Source organism: Lacerta agilis, chromosome 4, assembly GCF_009819535.1.
Source record: "Lacerta agilis isolate rLacAgi1 chromosome 4, rLacAgi1.pri, whole genome shotgun sequence".
NCBI classification, from domain to species: domain Eukaryota; kingdom Metazoa; phylum Chordata; class Lepidosauria; order Squamata; family Lacertidae; genus Lacerta; species Lacerta agilis.
The window spans coordinates 24651135-24674633 of NC_046315.1; the positions used below are offsets into that span (position 1 = coordinate 24651135).

The 23499-nt window shown below is 43.9% G+C and overlaps 1 protein-coding gene across 1 annotated transcript in view; it reads left to right on the top strand.

The window, feature by feature from the left end:
* The window catches only part of LOC117045079 (microtubule-associated tumor suppressor candidate 2-like), a 96951-nt gene extending 73734 nt beyond the window's left edge, over positions 1-23217 (top strand). The window contains exons 2-5 of the mRNA XM_033145861.1: positions 1670-4219; positions 10264-10540; positions 17658-17864; positions 23126-23217. Coding sequence (XP_033001752.1) covers positions 1961-4219; positions 10264-10540; positions 17658-17864; positions 23126-23217 — 2835 coding nt within the window. The 5' untranslated portion in view covers positions 1670-1960. The remainder of the gene's footprint in view (positions 1-1669; positions 4220-10263; positions 10541-17657; positions 17865-23125) is intronic.
* Positions 23218-23499: the final 282 nt, after the last annotated feature.

Consider the following 23499-nt stretch of genomic DNA (forward strand, 5'->3'; position numbering starts at 1 on the left):
TGGCCCTTGTGGTCTCTTCCAATTCTATGATTCTATGATTCTAAGCTTGAGGCACTGCCAGTGGGTAGTTCCCAAGTCCAGATGGATGGGAGGTAGCCTGCTCTTGAAGGGGTTACACTCCCTCTGGAGGAGTGGGCACACAGCTTGAGGGTCCTTCTGAATCCTTTGCTGTCTCTTGAGGTTCAGGTGACCTTAGTGGTGCAGAGTGCCTTCCATCAGCTGCACCCCAGTGGCTCAGCTGTGCCCCTATCTGGACAGGCTCCAGGATCCAAAGTTCCATATTCAGTTATCAGTATTGAGCTTCAGCAGGCAACAAGCATTCTATAGACTGGCATATCTTGCCAGAACAGTAAATTTTTTTTATTTTCTTGATTTGTCCCTGACTCAACCGTAGCTGGTGAAAATTATTAAGGGCTGGCCTGGTATGTTCATACCTCGCAGCCCCAATTAACCATTTTACTACTCTGTTCTGGACTAAATGATGTTTCTGGACCATTTTCAAGGGCAGCCTAACAGATAATGTACTGCAGTAATTCAGATGGAAGGTTACTTGTTTGTGTGCTCAGCGAAAGCAAGAGTATCCCCATCCAGGTACGGTTGTGGCTGCTGTGTCAGCCTCAGTTTCGGAGGCCAGCTGAACCTCTAGTGACAAAAATATACCTTGACATGTAATAAATTACTAGTTTAACACTGCAAATTTGCACTGGGTCTTACTACTATTTGAAGAGGCATTAAAAGGTGTTTTTTTTCCTGAAGAAAAGAGTTGATTTAGTATGCTACCCTTCACATTTCTGATTAGAGATCCGTTTTCATTTTAAACACTCCTTTGCCAGCAAATGTTACTGCAGAAATACTCTATGAGATAAGTGAAGAAGAATTAGCCAACAATTAGGATTCATCATTGTTTTGCATTGAGTCAGATCATCTGGGCCTGTTGCCTAATCCTTTTCCTTTAGTCTTTCCCTAAATGTGCTTGAATTGATGTTGGCACCTCAGAATCAGCGTACATGAGAAAAGTCATTGAAAGTAATGAAAGGAAATAGCTTGTCTGAGTAGAACACACTTCCCTCCATCAATTCTTATTGTGTTGCCTTGTGCATTTCTGCTGTTGCTTCTGCCTTGCTTACCTCACTTGGCTTCATTTAAACTGGAGAGCCAGAATTGAATCTGGGACCTCCTGTATGCCAGACTTGTGGTTTAGCACTGAGCTATGCCCCATCACTATAAAGATCATATAAAGATTGTATTTAGTTGGAAAGTTTTTGAAATATATCTTTATACTACTTGCCATTACAATTAAGTCTCAAAGCAGTTTGCAAAGGCTGGGTACTTCTCCTCCTCCTCCTCCTCCTCCTCCTCCTCCTCCTCCTCATTGCTGTATATTATTCATTTGTATACAGCCTTTCATCTGCAGATCTCAATGTGATTTGCGACATAAAAATACAATAAGAAGCCACAAAACATGAGAACAACAAGAACAAAAAAAAATAACTCCCTCCCCCCATTACCAACTTAAAACACAGTTATGTCATTAATTTTCTCAATTCGGTTTGAAGCTGGTTTGGAGGGAAACCAGTCTGTATCGTTTTGGATCCAAAATTATGAACATAGAGTTGCATCTCTATTATGTGATATTGGCTAAGTATTTCTCTCTCTTTCTCTCTTACAGGTTCTATGGACTGTCATTCAGAGGAACCCTAATGGATGTCTCTTGCATTTTTTAAAACCCATCTCTCTTTTCGTGGGGGATTCTTGAATCAACACTGTCCCTATAATGACTGAAACGTCTGAAGGATGTGATTGACAAGAGGCTTGTGCAGTCTGCAAAGGATTCCCCCCCCCACTGATCAGTTTTGTACCTTGACTCCCCCAAAGAGAAGCATGCTCAGTGGCCCACACGGTTAGAGAAGAGTTGCCTCTCACTTGGGCGGTGAGAGAACTTGCGTTTTGAAGTCTGAAGATGAGTGCCCCGCTGGTTCCCAATAAGTCATGTTACAATTTATTGCAGGACAACAGAAATGAGATGAAGAATAACAATGAACGTATGGTGACTGTTGGAGACACGAATGCCAACCAAATCACACCAGAGGTTAGAACCTCTCGAGGGGAGTTAAGGACAAATGATCTGTCAGGAGAAACTAGATGCCGGAATACAGGTGAGACAGAAAATAACACACAGTTAGATTCAGAGAGGAACAGATTTCAGGGCACTACTACTGGCCTATCAGAGTTTAGGCTGCATTCCACCAACAGCAGGGAATTGCATAAGGATTACAGGACTGATGGGCTGAAGGACACTTCAAAACTACTCCCTATTAGCCGGGGACATAGTTTGTCCAATCTGAGGATTAATACAAATGAGACCTTTTCAGTGGTTCTTTCAAAAAGCGATGCTGATCTCATTCAGCACGTCTCAAAGGAAAGAGCACCTAGAACGATTGAGCCAGAAGGGATAAAGCGCCTTTCCTTGGGGAGATCAAGGAAACTGATGGCTAAAACAGAAGCTTTTGGGAAAGAATTTGTAGGTCGCGTATCAGGCAAGCGGTTGCTTTCCGCATCCTTGGATTCCATTGACACCTCTCACCATTTGATTGGGGACACTGAGAGATCTCGGAAAACATCCACAGACCACTTTTTAGGCGTGGTGTTTTGTCCAACTGATAGCGCCTCCGAGGGAAACATTGTCCGTTATTCTAAGCCACCATCTACCTCAGAAACTAAGAAAACACATGTTGCAGCAACACAACCAGGTGCGGACAACCTTGCAAATTTCAACAAACAAAGCACACCACACCCTGCTCACATAGATCTACATTTAACTGTAAAATCCACTGAAATTTGGAGTAGATCAGAAGCACAAGTAGACCACCAGGGTGATAAGAGAGGAAAGGCGGAGTTGAAAAGCCCTCTGTATTCTCAGTCTAAGGGTATGTGTCAGCAAAAAATCGACAGGAGTACACCAGTTGAATTTCTTGGATATCAGATGGAGGAAAATAATGTTGCAGGGCAGAATAAAAAGGATTATGGGTCTGAAGTATACAAGGAGAAATCACATCAGTTGCAGGAAGCTTGTCGCAAAGGAGAGAATCCATATTTAAATGAGGACTTTGACTCTGCCAGTGACAGACTGGTAAGTAATAGTAATAACTCCCCAGGTTTAAGAAAGGGAGGTAGTCTTAGTGACAGCAGGTTGATGAACCAAGTGAGTGAGTGTATAGGTGAAAAAGAAGAGGACAGCAAACATAGTGGCAAGCTGACACCTACAAGAAATAAAAACCTACACGATACTGATGCAAGTTGCATTCAAGCAGCTGGTGGGCATATGCCTTTTATGCATAACACAAATCTGCCAGACTGGAAACTTCTAAACAGTAATGAAAGCAAACTAGTCAAAGGGAATAGTGATGTTGCGATGATCACCTCTGATCAACCAAACGCGTTTAGTGCAGAGAATGCGTCAGATAATCATTCTGACATCCAGGGCTGTGGTTTAGATGCTACAAGTGTTTCAGTTCTGACCAAGAAGACGGTCATTATAAAGAGAAATCTTTCAAGCGACACACCGGAGAGCTGTAAAATATCAGGAAGAACGGATACCTTTTTATGTGCCCCGACGCCTTTGCGCCCTGTGGCGGCTGTGAATGTCAGTAATCACACCACAGCATCAAGCAGTGGCTTGAAGGATCTCTATACACTTCATGTTGACAAGCTGCCATCCTCTGCGGTCCTACCTCCCATTGACGACACACAGTTGCTAAGGCTATCCCCTAAAGTGCCTAACAAGACTCCCTGTAACAGTGGCATCCCCAAACCCATCCTCATCCATGCTAAGGGCTCCCATCTGGCCAAGGACGATGGGGAGAGCAACGGCATAGAGAAGCCAGAAGACAAGCCTGAGATAAAACCAGACATCCCCAAGCCCAAACATGTGAGGCCTAAGATCATCACTTACATCAGAAGAAATCCCCAGGCAATAAGCCACCTTGACCACGCATTTGCCCCAGCTGGATTACCCTATGTGGCACCTCCTTGCAGCATGCCAATGGCCACAGAGCAGAAGGCTTTGAGCGATGGAGATATTAAACCAGGCACCGTTCTCTATGACAAGTTTAAACCTGACTTGCAGAAGCCTCGGATTTACAGTTCTGGACTCGTGGTGTCTGGCATTAAATCCCCAAGCCATCATTTTGGTCAAATGGGTGAAAAATTTATCCAGGAGGTAAGGCACACAGGATGGTTTTTGTATGTAGCCCCTGGTTGTTGCAATGTAGCACAAAGTGCATAAACACATGGGGGTCATTTGTCAGGAGCTGGAATAAGATGTAGGTCAGTGATGAACAACACGGTGTCAGTAAAGTTAACTCTTAATTCAAAGAAACCAAAACAGCACAGGGCCAGTGATCCCAGCAACTCTTCCCAGTAGGTCAGGGGGCGGCAACCTAAGGCCCATGGGCCACAAGTGGTCCACAGGGTTGTTTAACTGGCCCCCGAGCCGCCCCTGAACCGAGCTGCCTGCTTGCGCGCTGTGCTAAAGCAGCATGACGCGGGGACTCGTTTCCGTGGCGCGGGAAATCACATCTGCACATGCACAGATGCCGGAAAACGAATCTGCAAAGACGCAGATGCCAGAAATCACAGGCGGGGGTGCAATCCGGCCCACAGAAAGATCTCTGCTGGAGTCAACCGGCCCAGGCAAGGTAAACCTTGCCGACCCCTGCAGTAGGCCTTGCCCAAATGAGGTTGGGAAGTTCTGAGAAGTTCTGTACAAACATTCGATCCTGTTCAGTAGAGGAGGAACCACAGGGTCAGACATTGGGTGTATTATTGTGATATGCTCTGTATTGTTGGCCCCAGTTAGTAACCTAGCAGCTGCATTTTGGAAGTCTTTCAGGGACAGCCCCATCTAAAACACATTGCAGTAGTCATAAGGAGTCATAGCATTGGGCCACAAACATGGCAAGTTTAGAATATTTTTTTAAAATCTTTTTAAAAAATCCTTTCACAAATACGACTTTAAAAGAGCATTTGCTCCACATAAATGTTCAGTTTTTATTTTCTGCTAAACAATATGTATTCCCTTTTTGCTGTGCCATCTGAAAAAAATAAAAAGCACTCACCCCTCCCACCTTGCATAGATAAACCAAGTTGGTTAAAAATGCATTAACCAGGTATTTGCAGAATTCTTTCCTTTTAAAAAAGCATTTATTATTGCTGAATGGACATGTCCTATTAAAGCACAGTGTATATAATGAAGTCTCCAATTAACATGAGAAGTAGCTGGGACTCATTGTAGCTGTCCAGTTGCTGTGCTATTTATTTATTTTAATGGGAAGAGGTTTTACCAAAGTGAAATAGGCTAGTTTCATTAATGACTTCTGGAGAAAAAGCATACCTTTATAAAAATGTAAGGAAGTAACATGCTGAAATACATTGCAATGGTTAAAAACAGCATTTCAGATAGTTTATAGAAGTGCTAACTTTATTTACATATAATTAACTTTCAGAAGGCTGAAATTAATTGGCGTACTATGTGAGCAGGAAGTAAAGATTATGCAGATGTGAAGCCTAGATCCCGTGTTCCATATGCTTTCCTACATATTTTACACCAAGATTACAGGGATGGAAAAAAAAAAAACCAAATGATTTTCATTCATGGAAGCGTGATACTACTCTTGGAGCACTGTAGCCACAAGGATCAAAGGATTTATAGCTGTCATTAAATTGCATTGTGTAAATGTATATAAATAATTGAAAGTGCAGTGACATGACACAAGAATGTGTTGTAAATTAGCAGCAAAGTTAATCAAGCAGCCTAGGTAGTTCTGCATATTCAGCTTTTGGCAATTTTTATGATTAATTTCTAAAATAAATCTGGCTCTGCCTTCCAAGCTGTTTTGTTTTGTTTTGTTTTAAAAAAATCAAAATCTTAAAAGCAAAGTGCAAAATAACGGCTGGATGCTAGTTTGTAGCTTAAATCACTAACTGGATTCCCCTTCAACGATGCTTTAAATTGTGTGTTGGCAAACTGAAGAACCGTTCAGTACCTTTCTTAATCCTGAATATTCCTCAGCACTGTTGTTTTTACGCAATGCCTGATCGCAGCTGCATTTGTCTGTTTTGCTTGTTTGCTTTCTTAAAATTGCTACCCTGCCCTTTTCGCACATGTTCAAAAGCAACCTTGCAAAAACCTGCTGGGGCTCTTGTCTTCCAGGAGCTGCCTGCAGGACGCTTCCAGGTGTAACCATTCGCCAGGATTATAGGAAAGTCAGAGCTGGGTTGACAAGGTGAACCAGCATGTTCGCTGTCATCTCTCTCTCTCTTTCTCTCTGTCCCATATGGCAGCCACATGCCAGCATCTACTGAAATAGAGTAGAAATATCGGAGATTATATGGTGCAGTTTATATTTCCCCGGGCAAGTTCCAAAGCTATGCAGGATTCCGCCCTGCAGTGGTGGCCTTTGTTAATTTAACCGACAAATTCAAGTTGCCCAATGAAAGCTGATTTGGAGTTCTTGCACAACAAACCCGCTCCCCCCAAATGGGGACCTCCTGCAATAAGAAAAATGATGGGGGAAATGCAGCAAAAAGTACTTTAAAGCAACCTTGTCGAGCATCTCTGCCAACAAATCAAAGTGAATGCTCCTTAAATAGCCAATATTGCCTAATCGCCTTGCTAAGAAATCAGGATTGATGCTTAAGAGCTGGTCACCCAGAAGTGCCCTTAGTGAGCAATTTCCCTTTGGGGGAAATAGAGCAACTGCTGAGCAGGCAGAGTTATTTTCTGCAGGGGGACATTTTTCAGCCTGTGGACCGCTTTCCCTTCTGGGCAATCTCCCAGGGGCCACATGCAGTGGCGGAGCTTCATGCTCCAGCACCGGGGGGTGGAGAGCAGGCAGGGGCGGGGCTGGTGCGTGTCCCAGGGGCGTGATGCACTGCCTGCAGGTGCGTGGCGCATGTCCTGGGGGCGTGGCACACAGCGCAGGCGGGGAGGCAGCCGCGATGGCACCCCACCTGGATCGCGCTGCCGGGGGCGATGTGCTCCCCCCGCACTCCTTTTCTTCCGCCAGTGGCCACATGCCATTGGTTGGTGGGGCCGGTGGCAAAAGTGAGTGTAGTGATGAATGTGAATGTTATTATTATTTATTAATTTGTGAACTGCCTTCCACAGGCAATTTGCAGACTTACCGGTAGCCTTAAAAACAGCTAAAATAAGGTAAAAAAAAAAACCCCACCAAACTCTACAGGAACAACTGAGTATAGGTTTTAAAAAGAAACAAAATAAACTCCTATGGCAGCGGCCATTCAACGTCTGTCAAAACAAAAACGCTTCCAATTGCTTCAAGAAAGATCAGCGAGTTCAGTGACACATTTCAGTCAGACAAAAACACTTGAGTGTATAAAACAATGCTGGTCCGACCTGGGGAAAGAGGCTGCATCCTAGGGGAAACCCCAAGGGCCCAAGATTCCCTACCCCTACATTTTTTTTGGGGGGGAGCAGTATTTACACAGAAGGGGATCAATTTAATTACATGAATTTGATGCCACTACTAAAATCATGTTGATAAATACATTGAGTACTTAGTATTAATCACTTTAAAAAGATCAATTGGTGTCAGTGGGAGAGATTTTGACTGCAATTCTATACATACTTACCTGGAAGTAAGTCCCATTGAACTCAATGGAGCTTGCTTATGAGCGGATATATATAAAATTGCACCGTTAGGCTGCATGTTTAATTATCCCACTGAAACCAATGAAGTGTGAATGTGTCACACTTTGGCCAGATTGTGCCCAGTGCTTCCCCCCCCATTCTTTTTTTTTAGTAAAAAGGGTCCCAGTGCTCACCATGAAGTTGTTACAGTAACTGCCACACTTTTAACATGGGGAGGGGAAGATGCCAGTACTGTGTACCCTTGAGTACCCCCAGAAAAAGCACAACTTGTGCCCACTACTTGGAGGTAGGCATAACTGAAAGCAATGATTTATTTAGAAATAAAATTTAGAATGCAGCACAATTTCTAAATGGTAAACAGCAAATGACAATACAATCACCCGTATGAAACTTATAACACTAAAAACAGAATAAAACTCTGCAAACGTTATCAAATCCAGCATTAAGAGCTGGCAAAAGCTTCAGCAAACAAGATATGTCTTCAGAATATATCTAAAACACATAACAGATGACACTTCCTGCACAGCACAGGGAAGATAGTTCCAAGTATAAGCACAGCAATGGAAAATGCTCATTTCCAATGAATTTGTGATAGTAGGATTACATATGTGAATCATGGCCTGCATATAAAGCATTGCAGGGCCAGTATCTTATTGTGGAAATTGCATATTTTTTCATTGCTTGGTTGGGGCAGGGGCAGGCGCAGGGAGAGATCCATTAATCACTCACGCAACCACCACCACCACCACAAATTCATTCAGGATAACATACATAAATTTAGGAAGATTAATTCTTTTGTCTACATTGATACATTTATATTTAAATTGTTACTAGATACCACCTTTTAATTCATTTCTCATTAATCAAAGCATCTGAGTGTCCAATACATTAGTGTCCAGTTACTTTCCCTGCTAAATGCTTTCCAATTCCTCTCTGTAAAACGAAAGGCAACAAGCACATATAAGAGCAGACTTCCCTAGCTTACTGTCTAATATAGAACAAAGGTGTTTAAAATGCCCTGCTGAGCGGTGGAATCCTGTACATACGGAACTGCTCAGAAATAAGCCTGTGGCGCTTCCTCCCACACAAATGTGTGTAGGATTGTAGCAATTCCCTTTGCATCAGGACATTTTTTCCAAGCTGGAACTCACCAGAACTCAGTTTCAGCACCCCTGAGGTGGGCACCATTGCCATTCTAAGAGAACGAGGGAGGTGCTTTGCCTGTTTGTTCACAAGGAAGCCCCACTCAATGGGACTTACTCTCAGTCCTAAGTAAGTGTTACATGAGTGCAGATTTAGTCAGAAATTCTATATCCAATTGAACTTAATGAGACTTGGTTGTTGTTATTAACATGCCCTCCAGCATTCCTCAGATGAAAACAGGGACATTTCTCACTCCCGCACCAACTGACCCCCCCATCTTTGTCCCCCCCCCCCTGCAGAGCATTTCCTATTAGAAGAAAGGCAATGGGACACAGCACACACACCTCCACCATTCTGAGAAAGCCCCTTAATCCTGATTTTATTTTATTCTTTGGTAAATTTGCCAAAAGAAAAACGCTCAGCAATAAATACATTTTAGAAAGGGACAGGATTAGACGCGGATTCACAAAGCATTTCTTTTTTAAACAATAAAATACTTCTTGTGCCCCTCTCCGCTCCCCCTTTCTTCCACCCAGGGCGGTTTTACTATCTCCCTGCCCCTCAGAGCTGGCACATCACACAGGACTGAGCCTTGGCAACGGCCATTCCTCCTCCTTGCCTACTCTCCAGCACCTGCTACAAGCTAACCACAGGAGGAGGCCAGCAGTGGCAGCCATGGAGAGGCAATGGGTTACTCCCTCACTGCTGCTGCCCCTTGTCTTCACTTGGCAGTGCTGGCGGGCAAAATAGGGCATTCTGGGGTCAAATCAGAAACTGGGACAGCTTTTGGGTTTCCACAACTGCCCCTGGAAGATCGGGACACCAAGAGAGTACAGTGGTACCTCGGAAGTCGAATGGAATCTGTTCCAGAAGTCCGTTCGACTTCCAAAACATTTGGAAACCAAGGCGTAGCTTCTCATTGGCTACAGGAAGTTCCTGCAGCCAATCGGAAGCTGTAGAAGCCGTGTCAGACATTCGGGTTGCAAAGAACGTTTGCAAACCGGAACACTCACTTTCTGGGTTTGCAGCATTCAGGACCCAAAGCGTTAGTCTTGCAAGGTGTTCGACTTCCAAGGTACCACAGTACTGTATATATTAATCACCTTTTACATGTGTCTCAAGGTGTTTTGCAGACATACCGTAAAAGCTGAAATAATTTTTTTTCCAAGTACAAAAACAAAAGACCATAGGATTGCACCTTTCTGTGTATTCAGCCTTACCAAATAATTTTCAATCAATGGAATGCCACCATTTGATGTTCTGTTGTGAAAGGTAGTCTATCACTTTTATTCAGAGGTTGCTGCATTTTCCACCTCTATATACCAAACCAATGATCATGCTGGAAAGCAGCGATCTCAGTTCTTATAAGCAGTTCTGCAAACGCCATATCTTTTGTTTCTCAAGATACCTTTCTTGCCGTAACTTTTTTTGTATTTATATTTGTGCAGGTTGGGGAAAGACCTGTGAAAGGAGAATTTTGTCCTCCACCATACACTCACTATGAGGTGCCTCCAAGCTTTTATCGCTCTGCAATGATACTTAAGCCTCAGTTAGGACTGGGAGCAGTTTCCAGATTACCGTCTGCAAAAAGCAGGATTTTGATTACAAGCCAGAGGTCTTCAGCAAGCTGCATCCATCCTCAAGGGCCAATAGCCAGTTCTCCTCCGCTTTTCCATCCAGATAATTCAGGTATCTATCTTCACTGTCTGACTTTTTATTACAGTGGTCAGTTTATTGTCTTTTTTAAAAAGCGGGATAGGGGGGTGGGGAGATATCAAAATGAACAGAGCTGGGGCCTGTTGCTAGCATGGTCTAATCATAGCGATTAAGTCTAATAACAGTGATTAAGGTTATTTGCTCAATTTGCGTATAAAACTTCTATCTTGCACATTAATTAATGGATCCACTTCCAGTGTGGGAAGTTTACCCATACAGTCAAATGGTTACTGCAGAGAAGTGCCCTCACTTAAGGGCAAAAATTGTCAGGAATACACAGTGATCTTACTAATAATTTTTTTATAAAATATGTGCCAAAATGAACAATATTTGTAAACAGGTTGTGAAGTTATCCAGTGGCCATGGGTACCTGAGTCTTCACTCGAAACTAAGTTAATTGTAGAATTACTTTGACGCATGCCATCATATTTATTATTAACGCAAAATTCAGCTTTGTGTTAGTTTTTTTAAGTAAACATGAAAACTATGCCAAATGTATACCAATTTTGGAACTGAGGGCAAAGAATGTTAACCCAGAATCCCTGCCTCTGAAAAGGTTTTCTCTTTTTTGCATGTATTTGGGATAATAATAGCTGCACTGTCCTGCTGCTTCAGCAAATAGGACTTCTTTACTATGTGATCCCAACCATTCAGGAACTTCATAGTGAACCTGATGATATCATAAGGCTGAATAGTTTGCAATTCCAGAATTACCTGGAAAAGGGCATGCAGGACTTAAATCTGATTTACATTTAAAGATTTTTAAAGGATTTTTTGAGGATGGAAGCCTCTTTGTTGCCAAGATTTCCACAACCTTCAAAACAAAATGAAATTAAATAAAGCAGCAGCAGCAGCAGCAGCAAATTTCACCCTCCGTTTGGAGACACTGTGCATTTCTATAATAATGTGTCTAACTCCAGGGGCGTAGCAAGGGGCGCCGCTCCGTGCACATGACGTCATGATGCATGCGCACGGAGCGAGGCCTCCGCCCGGGCCAGTGAGGAGGGGCATCTCGCTTGTGGCTGGCGTGATGCCCCTCCTCGCTGGCCCGCCCCTCTCCATTCCCCAGCTTGGAGCTCCCGACTCTGCTCAGGCCGGGAGCCTGGCAGCGAAAAAAGCCGCTGAAAGGGAGAAAGCCCCCTTTCAGCGGCTTTTTCCGCCGCTGGCTGGTGGTGCTAATCGCGGGGGGTGGGGCCCTGCCCCAAGTGTCACCCCTCCAGGGCGCTACCCAGAGCGGCACGCCCCCCCTTGCTCTGCCGCTGTCTGACTCCACTCTGAGAGCAAGATCAAGTTCCATCAATATGTCCAGTACTGGAGGACTGCACTGTATTGTAAATAATTATAAAAGCATTATACATATTTTTTTGCCTATACTGAAGGTTGATCTCACCATCTTTGGGAGCTCTGTGTTTGATTGATTTCTGAAAGTTTTCTCTCCCAGTCATACCAAGAGATGCCATGGAATGAATAAGGGACCAGACTTTCTGTATGCAAAGCAGTGCTTTACCACTTAGCTATTGTTGTTCATACTCTCTGGGAAACAGGTCACTTTATTTGATAAGGTTGTCAGTCTTTTAGGATTGCGTTGCTCTGGCTGAATGTGTTAAGTGCTGGCTAGCTACAAATAACTTAAGCAAATGCCCTTTTGTTGGTTGCATTTTCATGTATGACGTTTCAGTCTGAAGATGGAGGGGAGCAAATGATTTATTTAGGTTGCAAGCCTATGCATACATACCTGAGAGAAAAGCTCCTCCAGTGGGGTTTCTGAGTAAACATGCCTAGGATTTATCTGTTAGGAGAGATTGGTCCATGCCAAGAATCAAATACAATGTTCATCAATTAGATTTATATCCCATTTTCCTCCACAAAGATCAAGGTTTGTTAAGGGCGCTGGGAAGTGTAGCTCTGTGATGAGTCTCCTAACAATTCTCATCATGTTAACAAACTACAGTTCCCAGGATTCTTTGGGGCCAACTTTAACTATGAAAGTGACATAAAAGTGCTTTAAATGTATGGTGTGGTTGCGACCTGTGACAGAGGACAAATCCCAGAGATTCCTGGGGAAATAAAAATGTCTTTGCCCACTGTCTGGATAGGCTTGCTTAAACAGAAGCAGTTTTTGCTGGGTGCCAAAAACAGGGCAGTGCCTAGTATCAATGGGCAGGGAGTTCCAAAGTGGAGGTGCAGAAGGATCAGTCCAGATGTAAGTCAGAAGAAAACAGCTCTATGACTGGAAGCGTCTCAGATGAGCTGGAAAAACCTGCTGCATAACAACAGAACCAAACTAACAAAGAACCATAGAATTGTAGAGTTGGGAGGCACCACAAGGGTCATCTGGTTCAGCCCCCTGCAATTCAGGAATCTTTTACCCAATGTAGGGCTTAAACCCAAAACCCTGGAATTAAGAGTCTCATGGTCTACCGACTGAGCTATCCAGCCTGTGCCCAGAATATTCTGTTTGTGACTACTTGATTGCCTCCAAGTAGTTACCGGTGATTATAGTCCCAGTCCTGCTTCCAAGACTGAAGAATTTACCTTAAGCAGGGTGCTTTACCAACAAGATTAGTAGGCAAAATTACCAATTATATCCACCTTTAGCCTGATCTTGACTTTCAGCTCTAAGCCTCAGTATCTAGACATTTGCAGTGTATGCTGAGCCAGAAACACAGTTTTTAAAAAGACTGCAATACCTGGGGCAGACCCAATGTGCCGCCAGAAAGTTTTATCTTCACTTGATGCAGAAAGCTCTTAATTCTTGCACAGCGTGGCATACAGCGGCTCTCAAGGAAAGCTAAGCGTGTTTGCCCTCAGAGCAGCTGATGCTGATATCCCAGTGCCTCCGTTTTCAGAGAGCCACCAAAGCAAGACATTAAAAAGGTTTATTGGTTTCAAGCTGCTGTAGCCTTTGTTGGATGACTGATTTTTTATAATGTGGTACGGTAGGGGGGAGGGAAAAGAGATAATGGCATCTTAGTCAGTGGTCAGCATTTAAATAGATGCCCTGGATCACCCCTGAAAGTAGAAATGTGAAGGAGTGCTCAGTTGAAGCATCTTTACCTTTAAATGAATAAACCAAGACAAATTTCAGAGGTAGGGAGGTAATTCTCTCTAATACAAATGTGCATACCCAAGTAACATGCTCCACTCCACTTGCCCTGGTCTAGGAAGAGAAATTTTCCCAATAAATATATAGATATGGGTACACCCAATCCCCAACCCCAACCCCCTACTTCTGCATTATGATGCTCATCCAAACTCCCTGAATTAATGAAACTAAATAATTTAAACAGATGCCATGGGAGACTGCTGTTCTACTTGCAGTTTCAGAGGCAGTATACCTCTGAATACCAGACAGTTGCTGGGAAATGCGGTTTTATGCAGAATTCACAATTATCTGAGTTTCACAATACTGCTCACCACCCTCCCCGCCCCCCAGGATAAAAATGTGTATATTAGGGGAAAGTGGGTATAAAATGTGCATATTAATGAAAATATAAAAATGCATTTTATTAAAATAAATTGCATGCAAGTATGTGTATTAGGCCAAACTGTATACAAGTTGGACTTACAGTAGTTTAAATATGCACTAATATGCACCTTTTAAAAATGCACTCATGTGCGGTCCTATCCAGAATCAGTGGACTCCCCAAGTCCCGGACCTGGGAGCCACTCAGCTACAAACTTGATTTATCCATCTCTAGCTGTTACTGCTGAAACTCAGTCCTTTCCCATGGAGGTGCCATCATCATGTCTACTTCAACCCTTCATCATCTCCCTGCATGATTTGCTGTATTTGCTGTGCCATGGTAAACGCATCCTCTACGGCGGTTTTCAGGTGTCCTTATAACTCCAGGGTTACATCTGTCTTTTGTCAGCCAATCTCTACTTGGAAACACTTTAAAGTCCTCTAACGGTGGACTTATGCAAAAGCATCAAAGAGACTGATTCTTGTAGAGCACAGACAATGTTTAATTCTGAAACTGCCTTCAGGCAGCTGCGAAACGGAGTATTTCTTCTTGCTTATTTTGACAGATCAACTGAAATTAATACCGGAGATTAAAATATCATTGTCTGGATCTCTGATCATTGAAGAAAAGTTGCTAGTAGCTGTAGTCAGTCACCCCACTGCTGTTCAGTGAATGACAACAAACTTTGAATGAAACCACCATGTTTGCATGGAAGCACTTGCCCATGGGAGGTGTGACGAGCCCTTTCAGTATCCCACCGCTGCCACCAATTAATTGTGACGAGCCCTTTCAGTGTCCCACCAAGAGCCCTCACAACTGTAAAACGTTTCCCCTGACTGTGTCTCTCCCTAGGGTTCACCGACGACTAAAATGAAATCCCCACAATGAATGTTATGAGAGAAGTCCTCGGGGTACCTCAGTGCTTTACGTTCGAAATGACTCTTGCCACCTTGGGATTCTCCCACCCTGGGTTCCCAAACTGCTGCAGCTTGCCCTTTCCTTCTGGCAACTGCGTGGCACCTTTGGCTTCCCTGCCCAGTCCTCTGTGTGTTAGGGAATTAAGCCACCCGTCCCCTTTTCCTCAGGAAACCTCTAGTGCTTTTCCCCTCAGCCACACCTCTTGAGGCACTGACGCACTGCCACAGTCAGCGAACGTTTAAACACTTTTAACTTTATTAAGGTAACTGGAAAACATGGATGTCTTGAGTTGTTACTGGTACAAATCTTCTTATATAATTCAGCTCAGTTATAATCTTTACTGCATCCCGTTAGCAATGGTAAAGACCTTTCCTCCCATTCCCCAAAGCCTAACCTCGCAGTTTTTCTTTCTAAACCTCCACACCCAACTGCCAAACCCCCAACTGCCTTTCCAGGTTGTTCCCCCTCCTTTTAGAATGCCCAGTAGCTCCGCCTCCCAGGGAACACCTACCTAACATGGGAGTGATAGGTTAACCCATGATGTTGTTGTTGTTGTTCAGTCGTTCAGTCGTGTCCGACTCTTCGTGACCCCATGGACCAGAGCACGCCAGGCACGCCTATGATGAACCAGGCCTTATTCCGCCACATTCAACCCATGATGAACCAGGCCTTATTCCGCCACATTAGGCAGTGAAGCAAGTCAGAACCAGGAGTCAAGAGCAAACAACAATCAGAAGCTAAGGGTAGGAGTCAGAATTGAAGAACAAGGCAAGACACTCCAGAGCTCAAGCAAAGCACCACTGAGACTAGGAACCTACCCGCCATCCTGGCGGGTGAAGCCAGACCAGAGCACTGAAAGAGTGTGGTTGTACATTTCACCACATGGGGCATTGGCCAATAGGTCCTGACACACTATAATGAAGTAGCAGGAATCAAAAAACAGATTCTGTTATCTCGGCTGTGAGGTCGACTGTCTGTAAGCCATTCAGTTTAGGCCCTGCCTGAAGGCGAGTTAAAGCATTACACTTTTAGTAGTAGTAGTAGTAGTAAATTTATTATTTATACCCTGCCCATCTGGCTGGGCTTCCCCAGCCACTCTGGGCGGCTTCCAACAAAATATTAAAATACAATAATCCATCAAACAATAAAAGCTTCCCTAAACAGGGCTGCCTTCAGATGTCTTCTAAAAGTCTGGTAGTTGTTGTTCTCTTTGACATCTGGTAGGAGGGCATTCCACAGGGTGGGTGCCACCACCGAGAAGGCCCTCTGCCTGGTTCAACAATTGCTCCACCTTGATGGTGTTCCTGGTGTAACATTTAAAAACTCTTTATGGTGTTATAAGGACAGCTCCTTATCCTTGGGTGTGGTGGTGCTTGCATACGGATGCTCCATGACTTTGGAAACTGGGAAAGTCTGGCCAACTCTGAAATGTTTCACCCACTACGGGGATTGTTATTTGGCACAATGGGGAAAGTCCTTTTTAGTATGCTGCATGAAAAAGGTTGTGATGTTTAAATACGGCTATCCTGTATCTAAAGCAAGCTTTCCTGTGCTGAAAGCCTTCCTTTTAGAACCTATGATTTTCTGGAAATCCTTCAAAATGGAGATTATACCCCTGTTGAGCAAGTAATTAGGAAATTCTAAATAATAAAGACATCAGACAGAAGGTGGATGTGCTATAACTCTTCTTTAGAAGACAGTATTAAATTTTACCATTACACTTAATTTGCTGCTGAAAAATGTATTTCCCTGCAGGAGGATGGCACCCCGCCATTAAGTTTCTTTCACATTTGCTCTGACAGCCTAGCTGTAATGTCAGTGCCCCCCATTGAATATAATCCTATCTGTGTTACGCTTGGATTTTCTATCAGTAGTCCCAGTTAGTGCTGATTATCATAAATACGGTCATGTACTAGATTCTCCATCCCATCAGAGCAAGGAAGCCGACTTGAGTGGCCTGACCACAGCCAGTCCCACAGCACAAGGACGCTGGCTCCTGAAAACAAAAGGGTTGTCCCAGCCACTGGAGTGATGGCAAAGGAAGCTATGGCACCAAGGAGAAGGAATATCACAACTCGGCCACCTAAGGCAATGGAGAAGCAGTGGTCTCATGAGAGGCCAGGAGGCCTAAGAGAGCATACCACACAATATATTAAGGAAGGGGCATTGGCTGGAGTTATTTGCAGCCAGTATTTCTGAATCCATTCAGAGTAAAGCAGGGGAGAGAAAGATCAGTGTGACTTTCTAACCTTCTTCCCTGCACGGCTGAGGCCCCTACAAAGCACCCACCTGAGGTATGTGGGGAATCTGTAACCATTAACATCATTTTTTTTTCATTTTCATGTTTAAAACCTACGAAAACCAACCAAAGTTATTGTAGTACCTTATATGTTTCTGCTGGAATAGCTCAGTCGGCAGAGCATAAAACTCTCAGGGTCGTAGGTTCAAGCCCCACATTGGGTGAAAGATTCTTGCATTGCAGGGGGTTGGACTAGAGGACCCTTGTGGTCCATTCCAACTCTACTGAAAAACGCCTGCTCAGCTCTAGTCTAGTGCTTTTAACTCCACTGGTGGTGTGTGTGTGTGTGTGTGTGTGTGTGTTTAAAAGATGCCAGCTTGAAAAAGGCCAAAAGAATGGCCCACTTTAGATCCTAAGGCTGTTCATTTCCAATAAACACAGCACTGTAATGCAATTCCTGCTTCCCGCGTTTTCGTATAACATTATTAATTTCTACCCCCAGTTGATCTCAAAAAGGGCCCGAATCCAAACGCTACGAAATCAAACCTTCCAAAGCCATGTCAGTCTGGACTTCGCCCTCCTGGTTATTCCCGCTTGCCGGCCGCTAAACTAGCAGCCTTTGGCTTTGTCAGGAGCTCCAGTGTCTCGTCAGTCTCAAGCAACCAATCGAATGACAGCGTCCAGAGTGATCAAAGCAGGACAGCCAATCGTAAGTCAGGGAACATTATTCCCACTCTAGATATAAGCAAGGTTCATTGCAAGGGGGGGGGGGCAGGAGAGAAGAGGATGAAAGAGAAAATTTAATCCCTGTTTCTAATGGTTGTTTTTTCCCCCTCCCCTCAATGCACATTTTTTTGCTGGTATGGAATCTTCTTTGCCTACTTTTGAATGTTATGAAAATAATGATGGATGAATAATTTCGGATGACAAATTGCTTGGATAGGTTTTACTGCTTAAAAAAAAGGCATCTTGCGCAGTTCTGCATTTTCTTTTTTTTTACCTGTTTGATGAATTATCCCTCTTACAAGCTGATGTAAGTAAATAAGTGCAAGTAGGTGTCCTGCATCAGCACACAGCAGTTATGAAATACACGCACTTCGGGGGAAGATTATGTGAAGTAAGCAGTCTATTCTTTCTCGTTTGCTCTTGTTCTGTATCTCTCTTCAACGGGGTGAGCCAATCTTGGTTCAAGAAGCTCATGAAACCATGCTAGGGATTTTAAAAAGGATCAGAATTTTGCTGTTCCTCTTCTCCCCCTTAGCTATGGTCTCCTTTTCAGCTGTGGGGAAGGGGGGGGGGGAATCCTTGGCTGAAATGTCACCTCAAATCCTATTTTCTGTTGCTAATGTTAATTTTATTAAGTACGAAATAACTGCACGATGCAAACCGTTCTCCTTATGGGATGTATATGCATGTGCCGTGCGCCAGAAGGACAAGCTGGGATTGGAGGATTTTAATTTTTTTCCTAATGCCAGTTCCTCTCTTTGAAGACCAGCTTCAGCGTGAACCGTGTCAATTTCAAAGCAACTGTTATCACTCTCGAAGTGGTTCAAATCGAGGGTGCCAGCTTCCGTGAAGTGCCAGAGGCTTTTGGATGCTGTAGAGTCCTAAATCTTTCAGTGTTTATGCTAATCTTAAAATAATTACAATAAATAAAACAAAACCAGGCTACAGCTGATCCTAACGACTTCCTTACGCTTGCATAGTAGGTTCAGTAAACCGGAGGAACAGCAGCGTGGGATATTGAGCTTAGCAGCTGCAACTACAAAGATAATGTTATATATGTAGATGCCTTGATCATGGTGCTCGGTCGTACACTGTAGGATGCATGGGGAAAGGTTTAAAGAGACAGGGCGGAGAATGTACACCCACAGCACAGAGACAACAGAAATGAGATATCCTAAGCTCAGAGTAGAATTGCAAAGAGGGACGAACACTTGCATCCCCAGTGGCGAAAAATATTTTACAGGAAATAAATTGTTAACCATTCTTTATCATTATTAAATTTATTAAATTTGTACGCTGCCCTTCATCCGATCACAGGGCGGTTGACAACATAGAAATGCAAAATGAGAACACAAAATGCATAATAAAAACTAGAACAAACCGATAGCCCCCCTCTCAAAAACACATTTAGGAGGACATAGAATGTTAATCATCCAAAGGCCCGGTTGAAGAGAAAGGTTTTTGCTTGGTGCCTAAAGCTATTTAATGAAGGTGTCAGGTGAGCCTCCCAGGAAAGAGCATTTCTCCAATGGGGAGCCACCACAGAAAAGGCCCATTCTCGTGTTGCCATCCTCTTGTGAAGAAGGCACATGAAGAAGGGCCTCAGATGATGATTGCAGGATCTGGGTCACTTCATAGGAGGAGAAGTAAACCTTGAGGTATTGCTGTCCTGAGCCATTTAAGGCTTTATAAGTCAAAACCAGCACTTGGAAGTGGGCCCGGAAACTGATTGGCAGCCAGTGTAATTGGGTCAGGATTAGCATTATATGCTCAAACTGGCTTGCCCTGGTGAGCAAGCTGGCTGCTGAATTCTGCACCAGCTGAACTTTCCGAACTGTTTTTAGAGGCAGCCCCATGGATGACACATTGCAGTAATCTGACCTAGAGATTACCAGGATTTAGGCAATCCTTGTCCAGATCCCTGCCACTGAGGCCACCTGTGCCTCAAGCAACAGCAAAGGATCCAGAAGTACTTACCCACTCTTACACAACAATACATTCAGAATTATCCAAAAATGGCTTGCAAGTGGGAAAAGATTGTGTCTTAAGACAGCTGGCATTGGTAAAGGGCTGCTTGAGAGGCCCTCCCATCATTTACAGTACAGTACAATCCAACACGTTTGCTTAGAATAAAGTCCCATTGAATTCAGTTGATCAGCTGGGAAAACACAGTCGGTATCATAATTCTGTGACACCAAAAGGTTTTCATGACCCCTCAAGACCCCTGAAATGTGGGGTCACAAAAATTGGGTCACACTCACTTTTACACTTCTCTCAACCCCTGAGCACTGAGCATGGATCAAAAAGAAGTCCAAAAAGAAGGAAAGAAAGATGCGCCATCCCTGGGATATAGGATTACAGACTTTTAAAAAATAAATAAATGATTTTTTGTTGACATACCGAGGAGAAGAAGAAAAGGATAGAATTACAGTGGTACTTCTGGTTGTGAACGGGATCTGTTCCAGAGGCCCGTTCGCAACATGAAAAGCCCGCAACCTGAAGCACTGTATCTGCGCAGGTGCGCGGTGTGATTTGGTGCTTGTGCGCATGCGCGAAGCGCGATTTAGCGCTACTGCGCATGTGTGAGCAGCGAAACCCGGAAGTAACCCTTTCCGGTACTTCCGGGTCGCCGCAGGACGCAACCTGAAAAAACGTAACATGAAGCAAACGTAACATGAGGTGTGACTGTACAGACATTAAGTGAGTGATTCTAGCTCCACCCGTCCCCAGCTTTCTGCTAGTGACACTTCCACCTGCCCACCTGTTTGGCAAGTGGAAGGGAAGGCTCTGAGCCAGCAGAGTGATACAGTGGTACCTCAAGTTACATACGCTTCAGGTTACAAACTCCGCTAACCCAGAAATAACGCTTCAGGTTAAGAACTGCTTCAGGATAAGAACAGAAATCGTGCTCCGGCGGCGCAGTGGCAGCAGGAGGTCCCATTAGCTAAAGTGGTGCTTCAGGTTAAGAACAGTTTCAGGTTAAGAACAGACCTCCGGAACGAATTAAGTACTTAACCAGAGGTACCACTGTACTGTACTGGCATCCTTTAATATGCAGAAACTGCCGTGAGCAGGACAGAAAGCTTTCATGTTTAGGGTTTACTGCTACATTTGTTTAGGTTGTGATTTCTAGGCTTTGGTTATACAGTATTGTGATTTGCAGCAAAGCTGACTTTAGGATTTTACTGAGCTTTTATTGTTGTATTGTATTAGGTAATTTTTTTTTTATTATTGTGCTTTTTATTTTATGCCACTTTGGGTGTTTCTAAGTAGAAAAGTGGCTAATAAATCAATTGCCTTTCCCACTTTTCTCAGGAAGCTTTTGTTCTAAAGAAGATGATGCCTAGCAATTGTCTATCCGTTGCATGCTGCTAGATATTTATTGATTTAGGGCAAAACTAAATATTGCATTATTCTCACTTTTTGTGGGGTTTTTTATGTTTAAACTGGCCACTTGTAAGCTAAAGAAAAATCAGCTGCAGCGCTGAAAATGCCCCCATTAGCCCCTGAAGGTGTTTTTTTGCAGATGCGAAAAGTGAGCAAGGGAAGATTTTCTGGATCTGACCCCAGCTGCTTTTACTTCACAATGAGTAACTGCTGCTTCTGGATGAAGCACAAGGGTACCCCCACACAAAGTGCACTTCAGTAAACCGACTTTGAAGTTGCCAGCGCCATTATGGCATAAGGGACGTGGGTGGCGCTGTGGGTTAAACCACAGAGCCTAGGGCTTGCTGATCAGAAGGTTGGCGGTTCGCATCCCCACAACGGGATGAGCTCCCGTTGCTCGGTCCCAGCTCCTGCCCACCTAGCAGTTTGAAAGCACGTCAAAGTGCAAGTAGATAAATAGGTGCCGCTCCGGCAGGAAGGTAAACAGCGTTTCCGTGCGCTGCTCTGGTTCACCAGAAGTGGCTTAGTCATGCTGGCCACGTGACCCGGAAGCTGTATGCCGGCTCCCTCGGCCAGTAACGCAAGATGAGAGCCGCAACCCCAGAGTTGGACATGACTGGACCTAATGGTCAGGGGTCCCTTTACCTTTATTCATGGGCTAGAGTAGAGAAATGAGCCCTACACCACAAAAGCTTATGCCACAATACATTTGTTAGTCTTTAAAATGCAAGAATAAACTCTTTTGAGAAAGCTCAGTTTGGGCTCTGTAACCTCCTTAAGGGTGCTGGATGATCTGATGTGGAAAGCAAATACTGTGCTCTTGGAACATGCCATGGCTTAGGGAAATAGGGAAAGCATCGCAGTAACAAGAGCATGCGAGCTCTTGTTTCTTTTGCTTGGAAAAGAAAACCGTGGCAACTTGGAAGGGCCTGACATCCTGTTTAAATCAGGCCGTCTGTTCATATTTCAGGAATCCTTCTGCACACTTAGGATTCTAATGCATGCAGGAGATTTTCCTCTCACATGCCAAATTTGTGGCAGGGCCAAAAATAGACCTTGGCAGTTCAGGTGTCTCTAGAGACTGCTATTGCCTCACCTCCCTGCTAGACTGATTTTTCTGAACAGGGAATGTATGTCAGGGAATTGTGGAACAAAACCCACATCTTTTGCACACCTAAAAATACTTTCCTGTCAGAACTACAGCATGGCCTTGGCTTTTTTGTATTCTGATAGCGATGCATCTTGCATACGACTGTGTATATTATATAAGTGCATCAAATAACACCATATGTGATATTAGCATATTAGTGAACTGAATTCTTTTTCAAATCACTTGGCTTTAATTGAATAAGGCCAATGAAAACAACAACAGAGGGGTAAGGCAATAGAATGCATGACAATAAATGTGTTCTAAACCACAGAGCCTAGGGCTTGCCGATCAGAAGGTCGGTGGTTCAAATCCCTGTGATGGGGTGAACTCCCATTGTTTGGTCCCAGCTCCTGCCAACCTAGCAGTTCAATAGCACGCCAAAAAGTGCAAGTAGATAAATAGGTCTGGCGGGAAAGTAAACGGCATTTCCATGCGCTGCTCTGGTTTCGGTGTTCCGTTGTGCCAGAAGTGGCTTAGTCATGCTGGCCACATGACCAGGAAAAACTGTCTGTGGACAAACGTCAGCTCCCTCGGCCTATAAAGCAAGGTGAGTACCGCAACCCCAGAGTCGTCCACGACTAGACCTAATGGTCAAGTGTCCCTTTACCTTTTAAAATAAAACATATATTGTTTAATTGCTGCTCTTGAATAATTGCGTAATGGAGAGGTTCTCATTCACATTGACTTCTGCTCTTTGTGCCTTACAGAAAATCTTAATCTTAATATTCAGCGCACTAGTCATTCTAACGCCTTCACCTCTGAGTTGCTAATGGCACCGTTATTTAAAATTTGGGGATAGCTAAAGATGCATTTGGATGAGTTTGATGCAATGAAACCAGTTACTGTCTGATCTATTGCCTGTCTGCTTGTTTTTATTTATTATTTATTGGCATTTATAGCCTGCCCTTTATCATGCAGTCCCAGGGTGGATTACAAACAAGTAAGGCAGGCAATACATACACATTACTAGGCCAAAACCAAATCAACAGCAACCAGCAACAGCATCAACACTATAAATGAAAGGGAGATTCTGATCTTGTCCCCCACCTCAAGGCCTGTGCAAAAAGATGCATCTTGTCCT